At 37.4% G+C, this 26,856-nt stretch overlaps 3 protein-coding genes across 5 annotated transcripts; 2 read left to right on the forward strand and 1 right to left on the reverse strand.

Moving 5' to 3' along the window:
* Positions 1 to 170: 170 nt before the first annotated feature.
* Positions 171 to 15,838, forward strand: LOC309483559 (uncharacterized protein). The gene is made up of 9 exons (XM_082149451.1): positions 171 to 338; positions 3,268 to 3,320; positions 5,079 to 5,099; positions 5,211 to 5,483; positions 6,462 to 6,752; positions 7,642 to 7,929; positions 8,042 to 8,220; positions 8,942 to 9,043; positions 9,189 to 15,838. The coding sequence occupies exons 2-9, from the start codon at positions 3,275 to 3,277 to the stop codon at positions 10,116 to 10,118; spliced, it is 2,130 nt and encodes a 709-aa protein (XP_082005577.1). The 5' UTR covers positions 171 to 338; positions 3,268 to 3,274; the 3' UTR covers positions 10,119 to 15,838.
* A 333-nt stretch (positions 15,839 to 16,171) lies between these two features.
* LOC309483561 (zinc-binding protein A33) lies at positions 16,172 to 19,691 on the reverse strand. The gene is made up of 6 exons (XM_082149454.1): positions 19,503 to 19,691; positions 19,137 to 19,232; positions 18,450 to 18,683; positions 18,106 to 18,128; positions 17,848 to 17,963; positions 16,172 to 16,897 (listed from the first exon to the last, which is right to left on the reverse strand). The coding sequence occupies exons 1-6, from the start codon at positions 19,614 to 19,616 to the stop codon at positions 16,335 to 16,337; spliced, it is 1,146 nt and encodes a 381-aa protein (XP_082005580.1). The 5' UTR covers positions 19,617 to 19,691; the 3' UTR covers positions 16,172 to 16,334.
* A 1,870-nt stretch (positions 19,692 to 21,561) lies between these two features.
* ino80e (INO80 complex subunit E) lies at positions 21,562 to 26,802 on the forward strand. Of its 3 annotated transcripts, XM_082149086.1 has the most exons (9): positions 21,942 to 22,010; positions 22,096 to 22,166; positions 22,272 to 22,324; positions 22,398 to 22,470; positions 23,637 to 23,754; positions 24,106 to 24,220; positions 24,629 to 24,727; positions 24,923 to 25,131; positions 26,734 to 26,802. In XM_082149086.1, the coding sequence occupies exons 3-8, from the start codon at positions 22,298 to 22,300 to the stop codon at positions 25,127 to 25,129; spliced, it is 639 nt and encodes a 212-aa protein (XP_082005212.1). In that variant the 5' UTR covers positions 21,942 to 22,010; positions 22,096 to 22,166; positions 22,272 to 22,297; the 3' UTR covers positions 25,130 to 25,131; positions 26,734 to 26,802. The 3 variants fall into 3 exon arrangements, with proteins under 3 accessions (XP_082005211.1, XP_082005213.1, XP_082005212.1); XM_082149085.1 differs by lacking the exon at positions 24,106 to 24,220 and having other exon boundaries at positions 21,562 to 22,010; XM_082149087.1 differs by lacking the exons at positions 24,106 to 24,220; positions 24,629 to 24,727 and having other exon boundaries at positions 21,562 to 22,010.
* The last annotated feature ends 54 nt before the right edge of the window (positions 26,803 to 26,856 follow it).

Consider the following 26,856-nt stretch of genomic DNA (forward strand, 5'->3'; position numbering starts at 1 on the left):
TCAATAGAAAATGCAGATAAAAACGGCAAAATGGTCTAGTGCACATTCTTATTCATAGGGGCGTTGGTCTCAGAGATGGATCGATCTGAAGAACACCTTAAAGACCTTCACGTCGGTTCTGCAAAGGTTGTCTGAGTGTGTTCGGATCCGTTGACACGCCCATAAGGGGTTGAAGAGCCGGGCTTTACCGAGCGCACTCGAGACGCGGCGAGAGACCGGACGGATTCCTGAGGTGCAACTTAGTCCTTAAGTGATTTTCGAGCTGGAAAAGAAGCAGAAAGGGACGAATAACGGAAATTCCCCCTTTTACACTCTATCATTCGAGGAGCATATTGAAGGTGAGCTGTGAACACGGTAAGGGAGAATATCAATTTTGCGGCAGGGATGTCATAAACGGGCAGCTGGCTTTGGGTTGCAGGAATTGAAGGGTTAAATTCTGCAGTTTCTGCTTCGTCTGGTACCTTTCCGATTGGATAAAGTTGATGTTTGCTGTTGGACCGCGAATACAATAAGGCGCAAGATTCATATTTAGAGGTTTAGAAGAGCATTTAGGCTTGTTGAAGAGATTTGCGGTCGGTTCTGCATAGCATCACATTAAATGCCCCGTCAGCTCGCGAGTGCAGGTTAAGCATCCTATAATAATATCAAATGTTTCACTAAAATATGCTTTGGGATGAAATTACCGGAAAATTAAGATGAGAAAAGCAAATATGATAATTAGACTTATTTGTCGCGATGAGCTCGAAAATATATATTTATGTTAAATATGTTATTTTATAATAACATTAATATTCTAGATTTTATAGCCTATGTATAATTCTTATTTAAGTCTAATTTTGCCGGTTGACTGCGGCGTAACAGTTATTTCATTTCGTCGTCTGTGCACCGTAATAACCCGAACATGTGTGGGCGATCTTTCTCATCGTGTGACCGAGAGAAAATTTGTTTGACTGGCAAATAGTTTTATGATTGGGAGGTGATAAGATCATTTGAAGGTTTCGTATGAAATAGAGGGGAGATGCGGTAAGTCAAGCTTTCGCCGCCCCCGCTGCACTGTGTCTCAAAACCTATTAAAATGCTTATCTATACGCCATATTTTTAACCATAATGATGCCCCAAGATGGTGCCTAGGTAGACAGCTCACTAGGTTGTAAGACACAGCCATGATCTCATCCCCTTTCATGTCATACATCAGACCCCTCTAACTACATTATCGCCTTTTGAATAGTATGATTCAAGGCTTATAGCAAATGAGTCTGAATGAAATGATCTGGAAGTAATTTCCAGATTCCCAGTCCTGGGTCTCTAAGGAGATGACCTGCTTCCAACATCAATAACCACATATGAAATAGTCATATACAGCACCTTTCCAAAGGTTGAGCTTGATTTCCCTGAGCCCCTATTTATCTTGTTTTATTTCCCTGGTTTACACAGCCTGCTTCTTGCATAATTAACCAATTTATGATATTGCAGTTCATATAGGCTATCTGCTGCAGGTTGATTTGAGGTTCATTGTTGCATTGCACTCAGGAGAACTGCATCTTATGTTGTATTTGAGCACCCGGTCTGCATTTCTGCCTCTGTGTTGCCCATGTTTTATGTATGCTGTCTTACATGAGAGGAACTGTGAGGTTGCTGTAAGAGGTGTCATACTGAGAGGGTGGGAGGGAGGGAAAGGATGTAAGTGGACCAGATGGCACTTTGTCCATTTGAAACTAAAAAAGCGCCGACGCATTTACATATCAGCACTGTCCAGAGACAGAAAAATAATATACTTATTTGCTGTTTTACCATTTTTGCAACTAAATGACAATAAAACATTCATATGCAATATTTGAGCGTCTGAGCAGAAGTCTGTTATGAAATCACTGAATGGCCTAAATGCATCTGCTGTTCTGGATGCTCGCCTTGCTGTCTAATGTCTGGCCTGGCAAAGGTTTTCTTAGGAATCTTGCTATGTCATTATGTGTGAAGTGCCGGCTTATTTCAGAACGTTAATGATTGTGTTTGTTTTATATTTCCACATTACTGATCATAATACCTTTATGATGCCACCTTTACAATTAATTAATACAATTAAACTTAAATATCATTTAAGTATTATGTTAAGTATAAAGTACAGTTTGTGCATCAAAATATGGGTTTCCACAGTCATTAGAAAATCTGGAAATATCAGGGAATGTTCAAATTTTTATATCCCGGCCTGTACATGTCATGGAAATAATTACATAAATAATAAGTTATAGATAATACATTTTTTTCAAATGATCTTTTACTCAAAAATAATAAATAATTGCAATGGAAATATTCCTTTTCTATGGAAATAAAAAAAAATATATGTATGTGCTGAGTTTAAACACCTGTTATTCACTTTTAAACGTCGATCATTATATTTTTGTATTATATTTTACTTATGCTTTCTTGCAATAATTGCCTACTCTTCTGTTTAACACCACCTTTAAATCGCCTAAAGTCAGCAAAGAAAATGCAGACTAGAAAAGTTGTGTAAAAATCATGGAATTTCTTTGGGATGTAACATGGAAAGAGAGATTTTTGTAGAACAAATCAGGCTAACCGATAGATTCAGTCTCATTTCCTCTCACATTTTTAATGTCTTCAGTCATTACAATCCTGTCTTGATTATGGAGATAATGATCCACCCAAATGATGTCATGTTTCTCATTCCATATGCATTTATAAAGACACAAACTCACAGACAGCACTGTGTCTAAAAGCATCATTTCTCATGAAATGACTAATGTAATTTATTGGTGATGAATCTTGGAATCTCAATAAACTGACTGTTCTTACTATTCATTATAAAGCCCCTCTGAGATACCAGATCAATGTCAGTTGTCATAAGCAATCCACAAGTCAAGCCAATAAACCCACAATTACTGACATGTCCAAATAGCCTATCTCTTTTTTTAGAGGCTCATTCCTCAACACAGTCCTTTTAGAGCCTTGGCCTGACGATCAGAGCTCACACGTCTCCCATAAAAGCTGAAAAACATAGATGTATGACTAACATTAACATAAACGGATTTGTTTTATAGTCACACCCTATATTTGCAAGTCCACATCAAAGCACTCAATCGACCTGTGTCCATTTGCCGAAACACTGCCTTTTTCATTGCTGTCCTTTTCCATAGCAGGAATTTGAGAGCATTTGAGCAATGTACCATGAAATTTACGATTACAATGTCAGTGTTTAGAATTGAAATCCTCTTTGAATGTAAATGTATTTTCATGTGTGAATGTTTTCAGAGCCAATATGCTGAATCTGAGACTTCTCGTCTTAAGCGTGCTGTTCTACTCGGGTAAGAAAGAGTCCTTGTGAATCTTTTGAGCGGTTGATCTTCTGTATCATTATTGGACAGTGGCTCTGACATGCTAATAGCTATTGTAGTTCTTTAATTACAGTCCTGATCCACAATGCATCTTCTATAAGAGCTGTAATGTTCTCACAAATGGCAGTGGAGTTCTGAATGTACCAGCTTGGAAGGACTGTGTACTGTACATAAATAGGTTTTAGGTATAATGAATATATGACCACGTGACATGTAATATTAAATGTGCCATCTATAATGGATGTATTTAGCATATTTTCCTTAACAAAGTGGGTCGTTTTCATACATACTAAATTATGTATTGAGTCATTCCGTGTCTTTGGCTCAAATACCTTTTTTCTGAAGAAAGACAAACAGAAGTCGTGCTAAAAGGGGGGTCAAAATGACCATTTTCACCTGAGATTTTAAGTCAATTTACTGGGGGGGGTAAAATGACTTTAGAAGGATGGCAGCATCATTATTTTATTTTTACACAGAGATTGGTTGGTCTATTAGTCAAATCTGTTGAATATTTGTTGCATTATATGCCAACGGTGACATTTCAAAATGTCTTTTTTTTTTGCACCAAGTTTGTATGCCTGTAACTCAAAAAATATTCTAATTTAAATTAATTATCTTAAAATGCTTTTAGATTCTGGTAGTTAACACATTTTTCTTTTAGTAGCTTAATTTTTAAGGCCCAATGTGGTCCATTTCCAGAGAAATGGGGATTTCAATGTGTCTTCATGAATTAATTGGTAAATTGTAGCCGACATATTTTCAGTAGTCAATAACTAAATGTGGGTCACTTTGCATAGCTGATACTTTTTTCTTTTAAAGAGGAATATCTGAAGAACAAATCAAAAAACAATCAACACAATTACATCGAACATACCTGTCTGAGTGCTAAAAATATTATTTTTCCAAAGTTTGCATGCCTGTAACTCAAGAAGTATTCAAGATATCTCAATATCCTTCTAGAATCTCATTCTTAATAAACTTTTCTTTTGTAATCTTTATTTATTTTTAAGGCCCTATATGGTTCAATCCCATTGATATGGGGATCTCAATGCAACTTCATGTTCAAACTGTTGAAGTTTAACCATTTTCAATGGTCAAAAACCAAATGTGGTTAAACAACTGAAGAATGTCTAAAAAACAAATAATGTTGAAACTAGAAATGTATCTCTTTTCCTTCTATCAAAACAATTTCATACAACATAGCTCTCTTAAAATAACGATGCTGCCATCCTCCTAAAGACAATTTTCAACAAAATAGTTTAGCCTATTCATTTCATATTTTGCCTTTCATCACTACTTGTGTTCGTCTCTCTTCAGAAAAAAATATTAACAAAATCAAAAAATTTGAGCTGGAGAAGTTTCTGAAATTTGTTGATTTCACACTGAATGACTATTGGATATCAGTCCCCCCCCCAAAAAAGAGAACTTGAAGTATTAAATTAGTTCTTGTTCTTTTAAATGGTCAGATGTGCACTTTAACTAAATGGCATTTGTCCATAAAAAAATTTATTTAAATATTTTCTTTAAAATATTCCAATAAACCTAAAAAAGTCTTTCCATATGAATTGTCATATTAATAAATAAAAAATGAAAATGTAATTAAATTGAATATTGCATAAATTGAAAATACATTCTCAGGTTCTGTATGATTTGACCAGCTGATGTCACATTATGCTGCTAATGAATGTGTTGATCTAAACACTGGTGCTTTTCTTTTTGGATTTTTAGCATTCTCTGCAACTCTAAAAGGTAATGCAAACACAACAAGTTACTTTTTATTATTCAAATTATTTATTAAAAAGAAGAAGAAAATTGTGTAGCACTATAACATTTCTCTCTATCTTTTTGTGTTTCTTGTAGGCAAAGAAGTGTCCCAGGCTCTGTTTTTTGGGGAAGACTTCCACATCCCCATGCCTGCAGGTAAAGCTGACGTGTCGTTCAAGCCTTCGATCGCTCCAGGACGTGAGAAGTCGCTGATGAGATCTGGTGAAGTGGTTGATCTTCGTGCCAAACTCAACACTGCTTTGACCCACCTGATCTTGGAAAATGTTGGAGAAAGTGATGAAGGAGTCTACACCATCACATCTGACCAAACCTCAGAGGAAGTTACACGCATCATACTCTATGTTAGAGGTACTGCATCATTTTCATGTCAGAATACCAAAAAATGGTTTGCTCACTTTGAACAACAGCTTGCACACTAAATTGGATGCACACATTCACATTAGAATAGCTCTGAGTGACTTCCATTATTATAGGAAGTCATGTGGTGAACAGTGAGGGAGGATTAATGACCTCCTGCAGTAATTGTAGCTCTGTCAAGGCACACTGGTTGCCTTCCGTTCTTCTCTACCTAAAGACCCTTCTTTCTCTCTACCCAAATATCTATTTCTCCCATTATTAGTGGTGCTGGCTGACACTTTCCATTAATAAACATTAAATAAACAAAAATGTTCTGCAAAAAATAATTCTGCAAATACTGCTGAGTTAAGTCTAAATTAAGCGGTCACCCAGTAGATGCTATATAGTTTGTTTGTTTTACCAAATTTGCACTTGTTTCTTATTGTATAATTGTTTCTTACTATAACATTGGTTACAGTATTGAAGGTTCAGCTTGACACATGCAGTCAATAGGAATTGAGAAAGTAAAAGGAAATGACTCGTCTTCTCACCATGCTGTAGAAAAGATGCAAAAGGTTACAGTACATTTCGCTGTCAAAACTTTTGTTTGTTTTTATTATAAAGGATATTTAGGGTATACATTATTAACAGGCTATTGCACAAACTGTGGATTTGCAAATTTAATAATTAAAATGTGTTTTACTACAATGATTTGAATGCCAATTCAATAGGCAATATCAAAATAATGTATGATTTTGTTGGATACAGTTGAGAACGTCTAACTGTCTACTTCTGATATGGGACAGGACATAATAATATAGACTTTAAAGGGAACAGACATTAGCAGTTTTTCATGTTCAATGTTATGTTCGATAATAGTTTATCTAATAGTTCTTACAACATATTTTTGACCTGCAATTCTATTCTTCTTAGAAAATGTAAAAATCTCATGGATTCCTTTTCTTTTTTCTCTCTCTCTTACTTTTCCAGATTGCTTTAATGAGGACATTGTTTATTATGGTTCAGATTTTCACGTTTCGCTCAGTGATATCTCAGACACGGTGCGTGTGGGCTTTCGACACAGCTCAGTGGAGGCCAATCAGACTTCACTACCGGCTGTGGAACTGTTGAATGGAACACCCAAGGAGAATTACCAGGACCGCATCAAGATCACTCCTCAAAAGTTCACTCTGCTTGCCGTTACAGGGGCTGATGAAGGTAGTTACACCTTCAGCGATCCCAATGGGAAAGTCGAGAAGAAGATCTGCCTGAATGTTAAAGGTGAGAGCAGGAAGCACATTTTCAGGGGTTCATGACACAACAATATTTTTTAAATAACATTTAAGTAACATATGAATAATATATGAGTAGCTATGGGAAACATTTTGAAGGAGAAATGAAATAGGATAATAAAGTCTGCCAGACCCTAAAATAAACACTGAGAAGGTGAATAGGACCACAATGTGAAGCATAAGTGTCTTGTATCATCCTGAAGGGATTTATTTTGTTCTAATAACCGAATAGCTGTACATTTTACCGCACAGTACATGGCTATAAATAAATGGAAATATTGATTTGTGGTGAAATTATTTGATTATGAGAAAACAAAGAGGCCGCAGAGTGATATGAGATATTTGAAACTAGTCCAGAAGATTTTTTCCCGGGGACAATAGTCCAATAAAACGTTTAGTGGTCATTATCCAAAAACTGCAACTGACCAATCAGAATCAAGTATCCTGAGAGGCATAAAAACTGAGGTGTGAAATATAAGACTGGAGGTTGTTTTTATGGAATACACAGTGCTAAAAATAAAGCTTCCAAAAGGTTTTTTCTTTTGCAGTGATTCTATAGAAGAACCACTTTTCCACTATTCTTCATGGAACCATTGATGCCAATAAATAACCTTTATTTTTAAGAGTGGGGAGAACTCTTCGGGTTCAAAGAAAGGATATTAGGGGGAAGTACAAAGACAGGAAGAAAGACGGATGGAATGGAGTCTGCCATTCTCTGTCTGCAGCATTTATTCCCTAAAAAATTTATGCTTTCTCCTCCCTACCGATTCTTTTTCTTTTTTCTTCACTCTCATGACATCATCTTAGAAAATAGCTGAACACCTTGGCCTCAGTAACAGCTTTCTTTCTTTCTGTCCTTCGTTTTTTCTTTCTTCCAGCTCATCAGATATTTGAAACCCTTTCATACGGTGGCACTCTGAAAATAAACCTGCACTTAGATAGCTCCTTAGTTCGCCTGGTGTACACCCCTAAGTCTGATAACCATAATTATTTGATTATGGAGAGTGGAGAGCTCAACCCGCCTCCTAACCTGGATCTCGAAGGTCGCATCTCTTTGGAGAATTCCATGTGTCTTCTGACAGATGTTAAGGCCAGTGATGCCGGAGTTTTCAGTGTGACTGACCTTCAGGGATTCCTGGTGTCTGATGTCCACCTGGAGATGGCAGGTGAGGAGATGCAAGATGACAAAGGGAAATTAAATGATGCTTTTGGAAAACCCAGGCCAGTTCATTTAATTTTCATGCTTTGCACCTAATGGTGTATCTCTTTCTCTCTCAGCATACACGCTTCCTAAACTCTACATTGCCATCATCGCTTTGGTAGCATTATTGGTGTTGCTGCTTTTGGTGTGCTTGGTGTCATGTTTGGTGAAGATACGCAGACGTGCAGCAAAGGCCAGAGCCATTGAGGAGAAAGCCCAGAATGCAGGGAAAGTGGAGGGAGAGACCTTCAGAAAGGTATCCACCTATCTTATCACCTATATAAGCACCAAGGATAAAAAAATAAAATAAAATAAAATAAAATACACAATGGCACTAAAACGTATGTGGACTTTGATCACACTTACAGATATATTAATGTCATTGCATTAGATACAAAATATCAAACCAAGTGGCATTTCCAAACAAATGAGTCTTATTTAAGTTTTATGTATTTGTACCCAACACTTTTGAAAAGTGAAAAGGGTCAAAGCAAAGTGAAAATTTCACAGATGTTTCTGTGAATATTGTAGGGAAAAAAAGTTAAAATACATTTTATTACCTTTTATTTAGCTGAATAATCAATTCATATGTTGATTTCCCCAAAAGGTCTACAAACAGTGGCTCTGTGACACTATCAAAACAGAATCCTGACCAGCTCAACAGAGCAACATTAGATCAACCAATGACGTAATTTGGAGGGTGGAGCTCTCTGTTTGACCAGCCAATGAAAAACAGGAAGACTGTTTGGGGAAACCTGATTGAAAATTTTGCAATTCCATTTGCAAGTGCCATAAAAAGGACACACCTAAACTTTGAAAATAAATAAATAATAGATATGTAAAGTACAAACATTTGCTTTATGTTTTACATTCTCATTTCATGTCTTCTACAACATGAAAGGAATAAGAAAAAGTGTTTGTCTTTCTGTGTTTATATAATGGGGAATATTATAAGCCCTTTGCTCATATTTCTGCAGGTTGTGAAAGAAGCCTGTACCCGTCAGAATGAGGAAGCCCCGGCCCTGTCACAGAAAGAAGACATCACTGAGAAATCACAGAGCACAGAGGTCAGCATTAAGGTGAGCACCAGGAAGCTGAAAGACATTTTAGTCATTTGATCTATCTTTAAATCTAAACCCTTAGCATTTTCTCAGTATAAAATGCTGAATTATGTAATGTTTTTGAAATGCTTTAAGAATGCTAAGTTCTGAGTATGTTCCTCAGGGTTTGGAGGTGTCTACTAAAGAGCCAAGCCTACAAGAGAGGAACATGGAGACCAGTGACTCTGGAGTGGGCTTTAATACCTCTGGGCTCCCACTTGACAGTGACACTGATGCCCCAACAATAGCCATTGCAGATTCTGATGTATCTGCTGCCCCTGACGTCAAAGCCATTCCCAACCAAATTCCAGAGCCAAAGACTGCCCCCTCACCTCCAAAACCAGCACCAACTTCCGATCTAAAACCAGCACCTGTGGTCAAGTCGACGGCTCCTCCACCACCTTCGCCTGAACCCAAACCACCAGTAACGCCATCACCTGAACCCAAACCTGCTGCTATACCTGAACCAAAAGTGACCATCTCACCACCACCTGAAACAAAACCAACCTTAAGCCCATCGCCAGAACCCAAGCAACCCGTGACACCTGACCCGAAACCAACAAGTCCAGCACCTGAGGCCAAATCAACTGATGTTAAACCAATTCCAAGTCCAACCCCTGAATCTCCAAAAGCATTAATGCCAACTCCTGATGCCAAACCAGCCATTACTCCAGATGCCAAACCAGCAGTTTCACCTACTCCTGAACTCACACCAGATAAAGTTGGCACCCCTGAACAGAAACCCGCCGTAAGCCCCACACCTGATCCCAAGACTCCGGATCCTAAACCAGTTTCTCCAATCCCTGAGCCTAAACCACCAGTCTCACCGATTCTCGACTCGAAACCAACTACGAATGGTACTCCCGAATCCAAGGAGCCAAGTGCACCTTTATCTCCTGGCCTGGATGTGAAGGGCACTACCCCTCCCAAAACCCCTGATACTGGGAAAAGCTCAGTCAAAACTCCTGAGCTCATCTCCAGTGGAGGCCTAGACTCGGCTTCTCCCAATGACAGTGCACCACCTTCAAGCACTGATGGAGCTGCCACCAACTGAGATAAAAACCGTAGCCTAGTTCCTGCCTCCTCCTATATTAACCACCACAGACAATCTAGACACTTGAATTAACAAAGAAAAGCTAAAAGACTTCCTAAGGGGGTGGGTTCCTCAGTCTTTTGAGTCTCACTTTTAATATGATTAACAAGCATCAATGGAAAGATCCACTGTAAATCCACTCAGTTTACTAATATTTAGTCACCCCATAAAAGGGTTCGAACAGAGATGAAGCACTTCAGACCTCCAGACACCATTGGCTGATTTAATACAAAATGAGGGAGACTATCTGGGGTATTCCACGAAAGTGTACAAAGACAAATCTTCCTTCACAGAAATAATACATCACTGCATGAAGCTATTGAGAAAATAAACTCTATCATCAGTTCCGTAATCCAAGATAACTGTGGTTGAATTTGGAGAAAGGCACAGAAGGGCATGGGACATTAATCATTTTCATTCTTTACAAGATCATTTCTGCTCCATTTTGACAAGTCGGAGAATCTAAATTGCAGGATTGATACTGAGAAAGTGGTGAGCCAACCATCTGCTGTCTGAGGACTGGAAAGATTGAAAAATCATGTCACTTCGATGCATGCAAGTCAACATGTCCTTTTGACAAAGGGGATGAACGAGGAAACTATTGAAGTGAAGTGCAAAGCCAAAAAGAAAAAAAAAAAGAAAAAAAAGAATTCACAAACCTTCATAGACTAATCTGTACCTGAAAGACATTTTTGAGAATCTTCTTCTATCAGTCTAACCTAGGACTCTAGTCTCACAGATGTTCTTGTCCAGAGATGTGACGGTGCACATTTCCTATTCATCTAGTAACAAAAGTATTGCTGTTGAAGTCTCTTTCAGTTATTTCTGTAAGCAAGAACTTCGGACAATGGTCAAAGGCAACAGTATATGTGAATATGAACAAGTTTGGTTCTTTGAATGAGTCATGTTGAGATTGATAGATCTCAGTAGTGAGGCTGTTTCCATCATTAGCAAGTGTTCTGGAATATTGTGCTAAAATTTAGTTGACCCTACTAATAGTGCTATTTTAGCTTATGGTTCCCAAAAGGAAAGCAAATCAGGTATTGATGCAAACACACCCAAAAAAAGTGCATATTCCCATTTTTCTGCCTGGAACGGAGTGCTCGGTTGTGGAGGATGCAGCAGACTACTGCAATATGCCAATATGCTTTTACTGGCACCTTACAGCATTACTCCCACACTGTTATCCAAACTCTTGAATTGGCTAAAAAGTGTGTTTGATAGCACACCATTCAAGATCTTTTCATCGTTTGATGAATTGCTCCCATGGTCGAAAATGTATTGAAAATGTACCCAGACATCTCATTAAATTAAATTCTGTTTACCGCCCACTTTCCACAGACGATAATAGCGCAATGGTAAATAGCGCTGACTCTGAATCTATAATTACCCTAATTTACATAAATTTGTTTGTTTGTGCTGAAAAGAATGACAGTGATTGCAGGTGGTTAGTGAATAAGACAGTTTTTTTTATAACAAGTGGCGTAAGCAGTGAATTAGCCCCACGAACATCTTGTATGGTTAAATCCGCTGATTCTTGTTTGGGTTAGGGTTAGCAAGTGGACATGGTTCATATGAAGATCTAGATTGTTTGTGTGGCTTCTGGTTAATCTAAAATGGTCCACAAGTAATTTTGGATTTATGGTCATATAATTGAAAGACAGTCTCACATATCAGTTTACATATATTCCAGGTGCCTCCGGTGGAGCCTGAACACCACTGCCTGTTAATGTTGTATCCGTCCAGGAACTTGCTCCTACCACACTATATGGGAGCTGATGTTAAATCGCAGTGAGTAGCGGATGGTAGCTAATATATGTATTAAGAACTTAAAGCATGGGCTGGTTTGACAGACTGGAGGTTTGTGGGTAGAATTTCTAACTGAAGATGATTACTACCTCACATTTAATCCTGACTAAACTACTAAACCACTAACTAAACAACATTGTAACGTATGTCGACATTTAAAAAAAGATGTAGTTATTTTGGCAAAGCACAAGGTTTGAAATACAATCAAAGGTTTACAAATCTCAATCAGATATTTGGCAATGCCTTTGAACCTCCAAAAATTGCCTTGTTTCTTCTCAGCCATCAACAGCTGTTTTAATATCAGTGAAAGGAAATGACACTTGAAGCCAATATAGTCTTAGTGTCACATCTCATAATGTAAATATCACAAACCCTAGATATCATAACCCTATGTGCACTGTAGCATTCAAAATTATATATTCCATGACAAAGCAGACCAAACCGACCATTTTGTGACAAAAAAAAATTATACAAAGTAAGTAAATCTGACACAGAATAGATTATGAGCACATCTAAACCACGTTTTGAGATGTTAAAGATGCACTCAGTAATTTTCGTTTGTTGCGCTAGCCGACAGTGTTCTTGAACTTACACTAACACCTGGTGGGTTGGAGGCAGAGCAATGGAAATTCAATAGTTTTAGGTTTAGGTTAATCAAGGCTGACTGCAAACAGAGCATTTCTACAGTAGAAATGCTCTGTTTGCAGTCAGCCTTGATTCATTTATACAATAATTGAACATGTCTGTTAATAGGTGGGCCTCTAAAATAAAATGAGTAGTAGGCCTTCTCTGCTAGTTATTTCAACATGGCAGCACCCATGAAGTGACCCACTCCATGTAAAATTAAACTGAAAACTACCATTCATTTTTTTAACAAGCCAATTTTTAAATACAATTACTGAGTCCACCTTAAAAGTTAACCTCCTCACTCTGTTTGGAGAGAGAAAGAGAGCCGGTATTGAAGAACATCTAAGCAATATAAAAATGTGCAGATACACACACAATGGTGTACACATGCATAATAATAACTTGCTGTCAATTGTGTATTGTGAGGTTCTGTAGTTTGCTCTACACTTTCCATATTCTTTAGTTTTTCACAACCATTCACAGGCAGCCACTATGGTTTTTATCAGCTTTTATACAATGCAAAACCAATGAAAATAGTGTAGCATAACTATCATGCTCCCATCAGCTAATGCCATTGGCTGTTAAATGTCACATACCCTTACATTCACTTCCAGCAAATGATGTCACAGTTAAGTGCATCCCGGTAATGCACATCACACAGGTTTCCAGGCAAAATCAATATTATTCTGGTCACTCACTGAATCATCACAGTGTCTTAAAGCAGAAGACCATACTTAAGATATCCGTTACCCTTCAGGACACTGCCACTGATAATAGTCTTGTATCATGACATGATTACTGTCTGTTTTTGTATTTTGTGTGTTGTGTGTTGATACTTGTGTTGTATGTATGGTATTTATGATGAGAGATTATAGATGTTATTCACAATTGGCAACATCAGGAGGCCTGTATGTGTTTGTACAAGTGCACGTGAGTATGTTTGTGTGTGTCAGTGTGTTAGCAACAATCTCCATTGGATAGTTGTCATTTCAATGCAATTAGCAATGTCCCTTTTCTCCCCGGCTGGCTGGTAATTGCTGTTCCTTTTTAAGTGGTATTAAATGCAGAAGCAATTTAAAGAAGAGCACAGTGCAAGATTTATATCAGAATGGACTCCATGATGTTTAGTGGGACCTGACTATATCTGTTCTGATATCAAGATAGCCATGTACTACAGGTCATTTTGATTTAATTGATGCTCAAGACTACGCCAACGGAATAGTAATTTAGTTTATAGAGCTTTTCCCTTGCTCAAGGTGCTTTACAAAATACAGACACTAAAGTAACGATGCATTGTCATTGCAGTCTGTCATTGCATGCTGTAGTTACTCTCCCATAGTGTCTATCTGTGCTAGTGTGGTCATGCATATTTAGGAGGTAGTGTGTAGACGTCTAAAAGAAGTACTCTGATCTTCATGTATCGCATGGCTCTGCAGGTCTCTATTTGGACAATTCCATTGTGTAAAACATCCCTTCCATGGATGTCACTGAATCTGTTGCATTGTATGTTTCACCCTGTATCTTACCATTCCAATGGGTAGACCTGATTGGTCAATGACATTCTAAAGGGCATTAAAGGGGTTCATTTGAAAAAGAAAATTCTCTGATTGTTTACCCGCCCTCATGCTAGTCTAAAGCTGTATGACTGGCTTTCTTTCAAAATATTTTTTGTCCATACATTTTAAGTCTGTGGAGTCAAGAGTTGTTTTGGACCCCATTGACTTTCATAATATGGACAGAAATATTCTTCAAACTTTCTTCTTTTGTGCCCCACAGAAGAAAGTCATACAGGTTTGGAATGACATGCAGGTGAGCAAACTAAAGAATTTTCATTTTTGGATGAACTATGCCTTTAAGTAAATACCCAGAATTCAGTGGGTGTGGAATCATCTCTCAAGAGTGAGGAGAATGAGTGGTGAGAATGTACAGAGCATGAGAAGTCCAAGTATCCTTGAGTGTTGTGCATTCTCCCAGTAAACTCAACGTGCAGTTGTGTCCCACAGGTGCATGAGAGGTTTCTGCCTCTCTTTTTCTCTCCTTATTCCCCCTGAGTGATGCTCTACATTTGATCAGTTCCCGTTCTTTCTTTTTGCACAAACACAACACATAAACATTTTGTAAAGAAGAAATACTTCCTTTATTTCATGCCTACAAATAATAATAAATGATTTTAAAATGTTTCTCAGAGTCGTAGTGTTATTTTTCCTCCTCACACCTGTGACACAGCACTCGGATATGACTCTCCTAAGACTGCAAGAAATTTGCAACAAAAAAAGAAGTAAGAAGAAGGCCTTTCTGCCTTTGTAGTCATTCACACTCAAAGTGTCTCTCTAGCTTTCTCTTCCCTTCTCCTTTGGCCTGTCACTATCAGTCTCTTCCCTATTTCTCTTCCCTTCTCTCCCCCCTTCTTTTTTTCTTTTCTGCCCCTCCAACAGCACATAGTTTCCAAAGTAATTCCCGGGCATGGCTGAATGCAACAGACGGTTCTGGCTTATTTATAGACAGGTAATGGTAAACAGTTACTATTAATAGTCTGTCAGCTGGCACAGAAATATAATTCCTTTTTTAATTATTTTTGCAGTGCTTTCCATTTTATTGTGCCAGAAAATTGACTACTATACAATACATGCACAAAGATGATTTGCACAAAGATGATTTGCACGTTTGCATGATAACTTGTACATATTTTATTAATAAAGTGTATACAAATAAATCAAAATTTTGTCATTATTTACTCACCCTAATGAAATTCCATTCTCTAAACCAACTGTCATATGTAAAGTCACTGGAATGCTGGAGCCTACTCCGCATCCTGGACCAAAGGCAGGGGAACCCCCTAAACAGACGGCCAGTCCATCACAGTGCTAACACACACATTCAAACTCACTCATTTTACTGTCTCCATTTTACATAACCTGCCTTTGAGGGAAACCCAGAATACCCAGAAGAAAGCTACAGCATCACAGGAAGAACATGCAAACTCCACACAGAAAGGCCTCCTGGCTTAGGACCTGAATCAGGGACCTTCGTGCTGTGAGGCAACAGTGCTACCCACTGAGCCACCCAAAATAAAACACTATTATAATGTATTCCCAGGCAGACTCCCATCCAAGTACTAAGCTCTAACCAAGCTAAACCCTGGTTAGCTTCTGAAATTAGATGCTCATGGTTATTTAGCTGTAATACATTGATACAGTTGTTCATTGTGACAGCAGCCTTTCAAGCTAAAAAATAAAATAAAATAATGACAAAAAACACTATAAATGTTGTCCATATGTCTGTGCCTCTCAAACCACATACAAAAGTGCCCATGATGCAGGCTGGACATCAATAAAAGCTCATTGGTTTTTGAGAATCTCCAACATCATGATGTCAAACCATATTTGCATTCCGTTTTGGAACAAGTAAATAATGACAGAATTAACAAGTGCAGTCATTCAATCCCATAATGCACCTCAATAACAAGTGTGCAACTGATGTACACTCAACGGCTAGCCACTACAGAATATTCATGCACTGTGAGCAAAAAAGAATTCCTGCCTAGAAAATTATTTTAATTTATTGTCCGAATTCACTCGCTCATGCCACTGTTTATTGTAACTTAAACAGTTTATCCAAACAAAACTACACAGCAAAACTGCTCTAGGTATACACACACTGTGTGGTGATCAGAATTCATCATTTCAAACTGTGTCAGCAGTAGGTGGAAAAAAACAAACATCTATCTCCTATATCAAACCCTCAGAGTGATGGATGGAAGATGGAAAGAGGACCGCAGTTCTTTCCTTCATCTGAGTCACATGGGTTGTAGAATGGATAGATCGGCAAAAGAACAGTCCCCATGTAGAAGGAGAAGAGTGGTGTCATGGTGACAGCGTTGTAGAAAGACACCTCGTTATTATCACAGTCCAGGAAGATGCCGATGCGGATGGGGAGATGGTACAAGAGCACCTGTGTGGGCTTTGGGTGGGTGCAGGCCGTGATTGAGCCATTTTTCAGGCACAGCGTCCACAGTCCGTTTAACGTGGAGGAAGAGTCCATTTCCCCACGGTGCACGTCCTCTCTGGCCACCCCCACTCGCCAGGCGGTCTTGCCCTTCACCTCCACCTCCCAGTAATGACTGCCATAGGTGAAGCCTTCTGAGCCGATCACGCTATAGTAGTAGTGGAAGCGCTTCGGGTTCCTGTCTTCTGGGTTCTCCTTGGGCACCACCTTGTCCTCCCTGAAAATCACTGATGTCCTCTCAGCAGATAAGGTCAATAGGGGATGTGCCGTTTCAGGGTCAAAAGTCAACGTGGATATGTCTGTGTATGAAAACGAAATAGAGTATATTGAGAATTCAGTAATAGTAATCAGTGATATGTACAATAAATTGTATAATGTAACAAACATTTCATCTATTAGCCTTAAGTTGAGGTGTTTCGTTCGTGAATGATTCAGTGTTTTGAACACTTCCATGAACTGACTTTTTGTCCTTTTTGAAGCGTGTGAATGCTTTCCATCTTTCAAATACTGACTATAGCATGAAATAGCTTTCGAGCATTTTAAAGGAGCATTTCATTGGATGAACCTACTAATCAAGTCAGTGATTTGAGTCTGAACAAGGCTTTAAGGAACACTCTGGCTGCTTCTGAAATTGCATACTTCCCTATAGTAGGCTAAAAACAGCTTGTGACAAGAGTAGCGTGTCCGAATTCACGTTACTCATAAAAGAGTAGGCAAATGCACAAGTGACCTACTACTTCCAATGAGATTCTGAAGTGTACATATTTTGGACACTTTACAATCCCATGAGGCCACAGAAGAGGATCTGTGAATGGCAGTATCGTGACACAACTGACACTGGTCACATGACAGCGACAACATGGCGAATGTAGTATGCTCGTATCACATTTATACTACCCACATTCATTTTATATAGAACTTTCCTTTTTAGTGTTCGCAAAGTAACTACTTATTAAAAATAAGTATTCCTACTCAGAAAGTATGCGATTTTGGACACAGCCAATGTTTTAATGAATCACCTGAATAAATTATATCAATATCAATCATAACACAAAAACTCCCCTGTCGCCACCTACTGCGATGTAAACTGCACAAATAGTCACTAAGTAATCGTTTTTCAAAAGATTCGATTCACTGGGATGAATAAAAATTCCCACCACTTTAATGAGATGTTTAGCTCTTAAGTAAAGGAAATTAAATATTTGTTATTTAGTATGTAATAAAATAATGTAATATTATTAAATAGTACCTGGGTAAAGTGCTGTTTTCATGTGTTTCCAGATCCGGTACTGTATGGGCCCCACAAACTGACCAGAGAGGATTTCGCTGTCCATTGGGGCAGGTCGAATGAAATTCACCTCACATCTAATAAATATAAGGACACATAAACAAGAAAGAAGGTAAATGATGACCAGTTTGAAAAAATGAGAAAACTAACAACAATGAATATGATAATATGTTAATTAGAGACCAAGAGAGAAAAAATTGAAATATAAAAGACACTTGCCTTTTCAGAAGCTCTTTGATTTCCTAAATGGATAAAAAATATAGTGCTTAGAGTACGAACCTTGCAGATTCAAAGCCATGTTTCACTGCCTGAATAGAGCAGTCAGCACTTCAGATTCCTCACTCTTTCAATCATGTGATTGTTTAGGCACTCTATCTGAACAGTGTCAAATGGCATCTAGCATGTTCTGTGGGTGTCTATTGCACTGCATGAACTAACTATGGAAGTAAATATGTGATGTGGTAAATGTAGATGATGTCAAAACACCAAACTACTTAAAGCTTAAAGATAAAGTCTTTCACTGCTTAGGCTGTCAGTTCATACAATTTAAAATGGAAATCCACCTTCAGAAGTTTGGGACTGTCATCTTCCCGCAGTTTGCAATTCAGTGTCTCGATGGCTTTCTCTAGATCTCTACCCTGCATGGCAATCTTTTTCTCTCTCTCTTTTAAGATCTTCACTCGTCTCTCCCTTTCCTTCTTCAGTCGTTCCAGGTCCGTCTCCTCCTCCTCATCTAGGAAACGATGGAGGTTTTGGAACTCTGCTCGGATTTCACGCTCTATCTCTTCAAATCTGTTCTGTGAGGGAGAGTAAATGAGAGACATTAATGACTTAATGAGAAACACAGAGGAAGAGAGACTAATAACTTAACTCTGGAGTCTGGAGAAATGAGCAGGCTGACATTAGCTTAATGAAGTTAGTACTCAAATTTAATACCAGAAATTGTCACATTTTCAAAATGGGGTCCTGGTACCCCCATGGGCTTGCAGAAAGATGCTGTTGGTCTTATAATATAAGGTTATAATGTCTTTAATTTTTACAGTGTAAACAGATCTTTATACATGAGAATATCTAACTTCTACATATTTTTGGAAGAGGTGAGTTTATATTATGATAATGATTTTCTCATAGGCCTACGTAATTATTTTTGTGAGTTATCTTTCCATGTGAGTCAATCAGTGTATTCTAGGAAAGACTATTAATACTCATTCAGTCACACGTACATATTACAAAAGTAAATCAATCTGTACCTCGACCTCCAGTGCGTCCACAAAGGCGTCTTTCTCAGCTTCATAACATTCATCAATTTCATGTTTAATTTTTTTAATCGCCTGAATAAGCTTCTCCTGAAACACAAACACACAGCACAAACACAAAGCCACTCTGTAGTGTAACAAGCTCACTCAGTAAATACACAAATTAGATTGATACAGTTTATGCATTAACCCTAAACGTAAACTACTTCTTCAAAAACTAATTTTCTATTTATTCTTCTCAGAAAGTCCAAAATAACAAATTAAAGCTGTTGTCCCACTTGGAATCCTCCAGGAATAAAAACAATCCACACTGTGTATTTCACCTTGGTATGACATATGAAGGTGAGATTTTATTCTTACCTTTTGGGCGCCAAGGAGGGAGTTGTTAAAGTTGTTGTTTGTGTCCTTCATGTGATTTGTGTGCATTCCAGTTTTCCTTGTCAGAACAAAGCAGACAGAGCTTCGGGATCTCATACGTGAGAGAGAGAAGGGTTAAATCAAACTGAGTGATAGGTGTGTATTAGAGTTTTTAGAGAGCAAGAGAGAGAGAGAGAGAGAGAGAGAGAGAGAGAGAGAGAGAGAGAGAGAGAGAGAGAGAGAGAGAGAGAGAGAGAGAGAAAGGAAGGACAAAGGCAATATGAGGGTAATATATCAAAGGAGGGCTACAGACTGATTGGTCAGAGACTCGATGTGACCAGCACACGACCAACTTAAATTTGCATGGAACGATTTAAGTTAAAAATAAGTGCAGTATAATATCTTTAATGGCTTGAGAAATAATTTGACTTCACATAATAGAATATCAACTCAGGAGAAGAAAAGCAGAGGGAGGTATTGTGGGGTCCACAGCTGTCTCGCTGCACAGCATGAGCAATTTATGGAAGTGAGGGAAGAGATTTTCTATTTCTGTCTGCAACAAGAGCCAACGTCAGAGAACAGAGGCAGACTATTACAGGCAGCAACATAGAGAGAAGGGCTATAGGAGGGCTGATGTTTCATGCTATAAGGGGTCTGACACAAGGATTTTGTCTGTGTGTGTATGCACAAATGATATATAATATGCAGACAAAGTGAGTGTGTGCCTGTGTTGTCTGTGCAAACAGAGGAAGATTATGTTTCATAAAGACCAGTCTGTCTGACAAAGATTTTTCAAATATTTCTGTGAAATAGTTGAGGGCTGAATGACAATGACAGTGGTGAACGTCATCCCCCCTCCTCTCTCTCTCTCTCTCTCTCTCTCTCTCTCTCTCTCTCTCTGTGTGTGTGTGTGTGTGTGTGTGTGTGTGTGTGTGTGTGTGTGTGTGTGTGTGTGTGTGTGTGTGTGTGTGTGTGTGTGTGTGTGTGTGTGTGTGTGCACACACGCGCGTGTGTGAACACTGCTCAACCAAGGCAATGTATTATTCATGGACCCGTCCTGAGTGTGTGACTGCTGAGATTAAGATGCAGACTCAGTAAAAGGGGAGAGTGCAATCATTTTAAATGCACGGTCTACATAAGACTCTTCAAAATTATCAAATTACATATCAATTACACAGGCTTTTTCGAACTTAATGATAATGAGCAGTGGCTCTCAGATTATTTTGAGACCAATGGCTTGAAGAGATTCCCTCGTGGTACTTCTACTGCAATGATGACAAAGCTGTTTGTTGTCATACATTTTTATTGGGCTAACAGAAACTAGTAGTGTCAATAGCTTAAATTGAATACAATTCTGAATTTTTTTACATTATTAATTTATTTCAGAATTAATAGTATGCTTTGTCATTTTATTAAAAAAAATATAAATGTAGATTTTTTAAAAGAGTGATAAAATAACTATGTTCTTCAATAAAATCTATATTTTTGGGAAAGAAAAAAGGAAGTGATGTCAGTTACCTCTTGATTATTATCGCATTTTACCGTTTTTATTTTACTTATTTTGAATCATTTTTGGATGCATAATGAGTCCCCCTAGTGGACACCAACAAAATTAGTTACATTTGTTTTAATTAAATTTAGTGCATGCAATTAATTCATTTTAATGCGTTTATTTTGTTAATGTGAATTATATTATATTATATTATATTATATAATATTATATTTATATAATATATTATATTGTGTTATGTTATTATATTATATTATATTATTATATCATCTTGTGTTATATTATATTGTGTTATTATATTATATTATATTATATTATATTATATTATATTATATTATATTATATTATATTATATTATATTCCTCGAGAAATGGCATTAATATTTATGCGAACTTTAAAAGTTCCGCTCCGCGTCGTGCCTCATGCCTATTAACGGTTATATTATAGTCCTATATTCCTCGAGAAATTGCATTGATACCATGATTGATACTCATTTGTTTAGAGATTTGCCTGCATTACCCATTTCCTGTACGTATGACGTTGAAAGCGGAAGTAAACAAAGAGCACGTCGCAGTTCAGCACTGTACGTTACCTGACATGCGAGATATTGGTGTTTATTGTTAAATGTCTTGTAATTTTCTTTGGCATAATAGATTATCACATTGTCGTTGTCTTCATCGGTAACGTTACTTGTTTTTTAGACTCGACAAATAAATAGTTTGTTAATTCTTTATCTTGTTGGTTGGTTATGTAGCGGTAGCGTGGCTAACAGAGGTGTAAAGTTAGTAACGTTAGTTTCTTTAAATCTTTTTGAGTCTCTTAAATCTCTCTGGATAAACATAGACATTAACATTTGGACAGTCTCAGCAAAGCCATTTGAAAACGTAGGTAGCGTATATATCCATTGAAGTTTCATAAAAATGAACGGACAAGCTGAAGTAGAGGTGGATTACAAGAGAAAATACAAAAATCTCAAACGCAAGTTGAAGTTTATAGTATATGTGAGTATCGTTTTCTTCAGTGTTCCATTTTTTATTTGTCGTTTTAAAATGCTTCTTAATCCTCTGTATTCATTTCTCTGTTCAGGAGCAAGAGTGTTTTCAGGAGGAGCTGAGAAGAGCTCAGAGGAAACTATTAAAAGTTTCAAGAGACAAAAGGTAGTAGAACCCCTAGTCTTCTTATTTAAGTTTTCAAATGCTTCACATTTGCTTCTCCCACAGATGAATGATGCACGTAATAATTGAACGCTTTTGTTTTGTCAGTTTTCTGTTGGACAGGCTGTTGCAGTATGAAAGAGTGGATGAAGAGTCTTCTGGTAGGTCTCTAAAGAAAATGACCTCTAGGAAACTTCCAGGGATTCTGTGTGCTGAGAGTGTTTTTGTTTTCAGACTCTGACGCGACAGTCTCCTCGGACAGCGATGGAGAGGGAGCCAGAGAGAGAGACAGGGATGCAGGGAAAAAGTGAGTCTACAGCAAGTGGATTTTTGTGTGGATTTGACAGATGTAAAACATTAGAAATGTAGCTGGTAAAGTTGAACACTCTCTTTTTTTTACCTTAAATAAAATGTGTACAATATCGTTCAAAAGTTTAGGCTCAGTAAGATTTTTATTCTTTTGTTTTTAAGAAATTCATGCTTTTATTTAAAAAGGTTTGCAATTGAATAATTGATCAATACTCGCTGCTCTTATGAATTTTTTTATTAATCAAATAATTTAGGGGAAAAAAAATCTTGATTTCCCCAGAAATATTAATCAGCACAGCTGTTTTCAACATTGATAATAATAAGAAATGATTTTTGAGCATCAAATCATCATATTAGAATGATTTCTGAAGGATTATGTGACACTGAAGACAGGAGTAATGATGTTGAAAATACAGCTACTTTGCCATCACAGGAATAAATAACATTTGAAAATATATTAAAATAGGACACTTTTTAAATTGTAATAGTATTTCACCATATTACAGTTTTACTGTATTTTTGGTCAAATAAATTCAGCCTTGGTGATCATAAGAAACATTTTTAAAGCAAAGTGCGCAAACCTAGTATAGGCCTTTATACTAAACCTGGCCTTTATGGGTTGTTGACATTTTATGGATGTAAACCTCTTGAATTTTGCAACAGTCAGAACTGCATGAGCAGCACGTTGCATTTGTAGTGCAAACACTATCTGTTGCACTGCCTATTAACCTTTCAATTATCCATTGAGCTTAAACAAGTGTTTTAAAATTTGCCAGTTACATGCTGCTTAAAAGAAATAACCATCCGATAGGAAAAGACTTGTAAAAACACATGAATGTACTGTAGATGCACATCTATAGTAACTCATATGCAGTGATAGACAATTTGCTTTTGAATAGCTTTGAATAAATATGATTTGAAAAATGATAATTCTACTAAATGAAAAAATGGAAATTAAAATTAATTAAATTCACCTGAAATAACTAATTTGGGCATGATTAAAGTATGGCAACTTTCTTTTCTTTTTTTTGTGCCATTCCTGATTTTATCAAGCTAACATGTGCTATGCAAATGCCACTTTTGCTGTTGCATATGTTTAAATCTTTTTACAGTAGCTCTGTGTCTTCAATAATTTTATTGATTTAAAAAAAAAAATTATTACAGGAGGAGAAGTCCTGGAGTTCCTCCCGTCCCGTCGTCCTCATCTCCTCATCTATCACTCCTGTCCCGCTCTGGTGCGGTTCCTCTCCAGTCATCTGCTCCGGCACAGTACCTCAACACTGTGAGTACATCACACCTCCATGAGCACTCCACAGGCCTCATACATACTGCACTCATGCTTTTCAGTTACTCACATTAGCTATGTTTCCATCGAAAGTTGACAATTTAACTGCTGCTCAAAATTGGGATATCAAATGAAACATTTGTAAATAAAGTACCATTTCAATCCATCACTTCCTGGGAAATTGGTGCAAAATATCTTTAATAAAAATGAAAGTTGCTGCAATCACTGTGGTTGTTACTTGCGCACAGATGAAACGGATTAAATGCTGTCATGTTATCTTGCATTCAGATGCCTTGCAATAATGTGAGAGTTCTGGGAGGTAATTATACCCAACCTTTTTGATGACAGACTTTGGCTCAGGCATTTCAGAATGACCAAAACAACATTAGAGATGGTGTGCAATGAAATTTGTCTGCTGGTTAGTCCAGTTATCCAATCACATCCTCTGTTGAGGCAAAGTCACGTGAGTTTTTTGTTGCACATCAAGTAATTTATACCTTAATGTTTTTTATGCGCATGTAGTTTATGCGCATGTCTTCTTAATGGATAAAAAAAATTTTCCACCTCAGTTGAGCGCAAAAGTTTGAAAATGTCTGCACATCTTGGATTTTCCATCCAGCGTTTAAAAAAATGTTTTACATAAAAATAGGTGGATGGAAACTAGGCTAGTGTTTTACATTCTGTTTTTGTCACCTGTTAATTTGTCATTTTATTCATTTTTTTCTCTCTTTTTGTCTTTTATCACCTCACCTGGTTTATGTGGACTTCACACACATCTCTCTGGGCACTCTGGGTGTGTGTGTGTGTGTGTGTGTGGGAATGACTCCTATTCTTTGGTGCCGTGTGTGTGTGTGTGATTGTGGGTGAGCAGTTACCCTTCCCTCCTGAGTATTTGGCTCCCTCTGCTGAGCGTGTGAAGAAAGAGAGAAAAACAAAACTGGCCAAACACAGGAAAGACGGTTCAGGGAAGGTGAGAGAGGGACAGAGAGTTTGATGCTGGAAACACAGTGGCCTAGATTCATGTGGCCATTATTGTTACACTCTTTGTCACGTCTTTTAATAATCTTGCATTTACAGTAACACATTTCTCTTCATGCATTTTAGTTACATGTTTCTGATATGCAGTATAATGACAAAAATGTCTCTGCTCCTCCCTCTCATTCAGGTGGTCGGCCACGTCACGTCCAGTTACCCTGCAGGCAGTGGTGCAGCTGGGGGTGCGAGTGGGCCGTTCAGCTGGGTCCCACAGCAGATGCTGAGTGAGGATGCAGCCGATGAAGAGGGAGAAAGCGACGGAGATAGTGACCAAGGAGAGGAGGAGAGAGGAGAGGGTGATGAGGCAGAGCTGGTCATTGACATACCCAATGAGTGAAGGTAATAGAAAATACAGGCCTCTGTGAGCATTTAGCTGCAGATACAACTACTGAAAAATCTTTCTATCTAGGGGACTTTTCATCATTATGAATATTATATATTGTTAAATCCAGCTTAAACTGACTTTTTGTCAGGCAGTATCATGCTGAATTACCCGTTGACGAGATCTTGCAACAAATTTGATCCAAAACCAAGTTGCTTTTACTGAGCTCAACAATAAGAATGGCATCATAATGTTATCTAGTTGGCTAACATACACTACTGTTTAAAAGTTTAGGGTTGATGATATTTTGTAATGTTTTTTAAAGAATTCTGGCCAAGGCTGCATTTATTTGATCAAAAATATAAATAATATTGTGTAATATTATTGCAATATAAAATAACTGTTTTTTATTTTAATATATAAATGTAGTTTATTCCTGTGATGGCAAAGCTGAACCAGTCTTCAGTGTCGTATGATCCTTCAGAAATCATTCTAATTTGATGATTTGTTGCTCAAGAAACATTGCTTATTATTATCTATGTTGAAAACAGTTTTGCTGCTTAATATATTTGTGGGAACCATAATTATTTTTTTGGGATTCTTTAATGAATAAATAGTTTTAACTATCTATCTACTCTTTAAGTTTTAACGATAAACAGCATTTATTTGCAATGTAAATCCTTTGTAACAATGTAAAAGTCTTTACTGTCACTTTTGATCAAATTAATGCATCATAAAATAAAACAATTTTACTTACCCTAAACATATGGACAATAGTGTATATGTGGTTTTGGTAATTTGCAAAATTGGCTTGAAAGTTTTGGTATGAATGTGTTGAAAACTAAAAATGTTTTGCTTCATATGCCATCGCTTTCGAGCAAAATTGTCTTTATGGATTTATGGAGTTACATTATAACAGTCAAATTTCTGTTTTAAATTTAAATAGAAAATATAAATATTTTTAGCAAATATTTAAAAAATGCATTGCTAAAATTAACAATCGATCAATTTTTTGTGGTGGGGCCAATGAAAATGTTGCCAGGTCAACCAGAATTCTCGTTCTGCATGTCTTATATTGTTAGAGATCATTCAGATCTTTCCAGATTGATAGGTACTCTATTTATCCCATGTGGGAAATTGGAGATTGACCAAGTTACCAGGATTTTGTGATGCGTCATTAAGAAATCTGGATCTGTGTTGTTAATGTTGGCATTTGGTTGTGTAACAGATTGAGTTACCAAAAAACCCCTGACTCATCTTGGATACTGGATAGGCTCATTCTTTTAAGACTGCTGAGCTGCAATACATTACCTGTAAGCATGCAGTACATTTAGAGTTGTGCGACAGAATTTAGACAATAAGGGAGGGAAAGAGAGTGAGCAGAACAAAGAGAGGAAAAACACACTGAGATTGAGGGAGCCACACCCATTTTACCCAGGAGCACATCAACACAAGTTCAGGCAAGTTGCTATGGGATTATTAACCATGCACACACACCAGCTGAACATGAACTAGACACGACAGTATCTCTAACAGTTTATTAACACAATTCTTTATTACTTTAATAAAAGATATTAAATGAAAGCAATTAAATTCTCGTTTTTTTTGTCTTCACACAGGTGCCAAAGGAAACTGCAAGCAAAATATTTGTTTTTATGTTGTTGTTTTTATTAAATATTTAAAATCTGTTTTCCTGTGTTTCTGTCTACTTTCTGTATGCTGTTTTTGAGTCAGTACACCAG

The sequence above is a fragment of the Leuciscus leuciscus genome, assembly GCF_965113295.1.
Source record: "Leuciscus leuciscus genome assembly, chromosome: 20".
Taxonomy (NCBI): domain Eukaryota; kingdom Metazoa; phylum Chordata; class Actinopteri; order Cypriniformes; family Leuciscidae; genus Leuciscus; species Leuciscus leuciscus.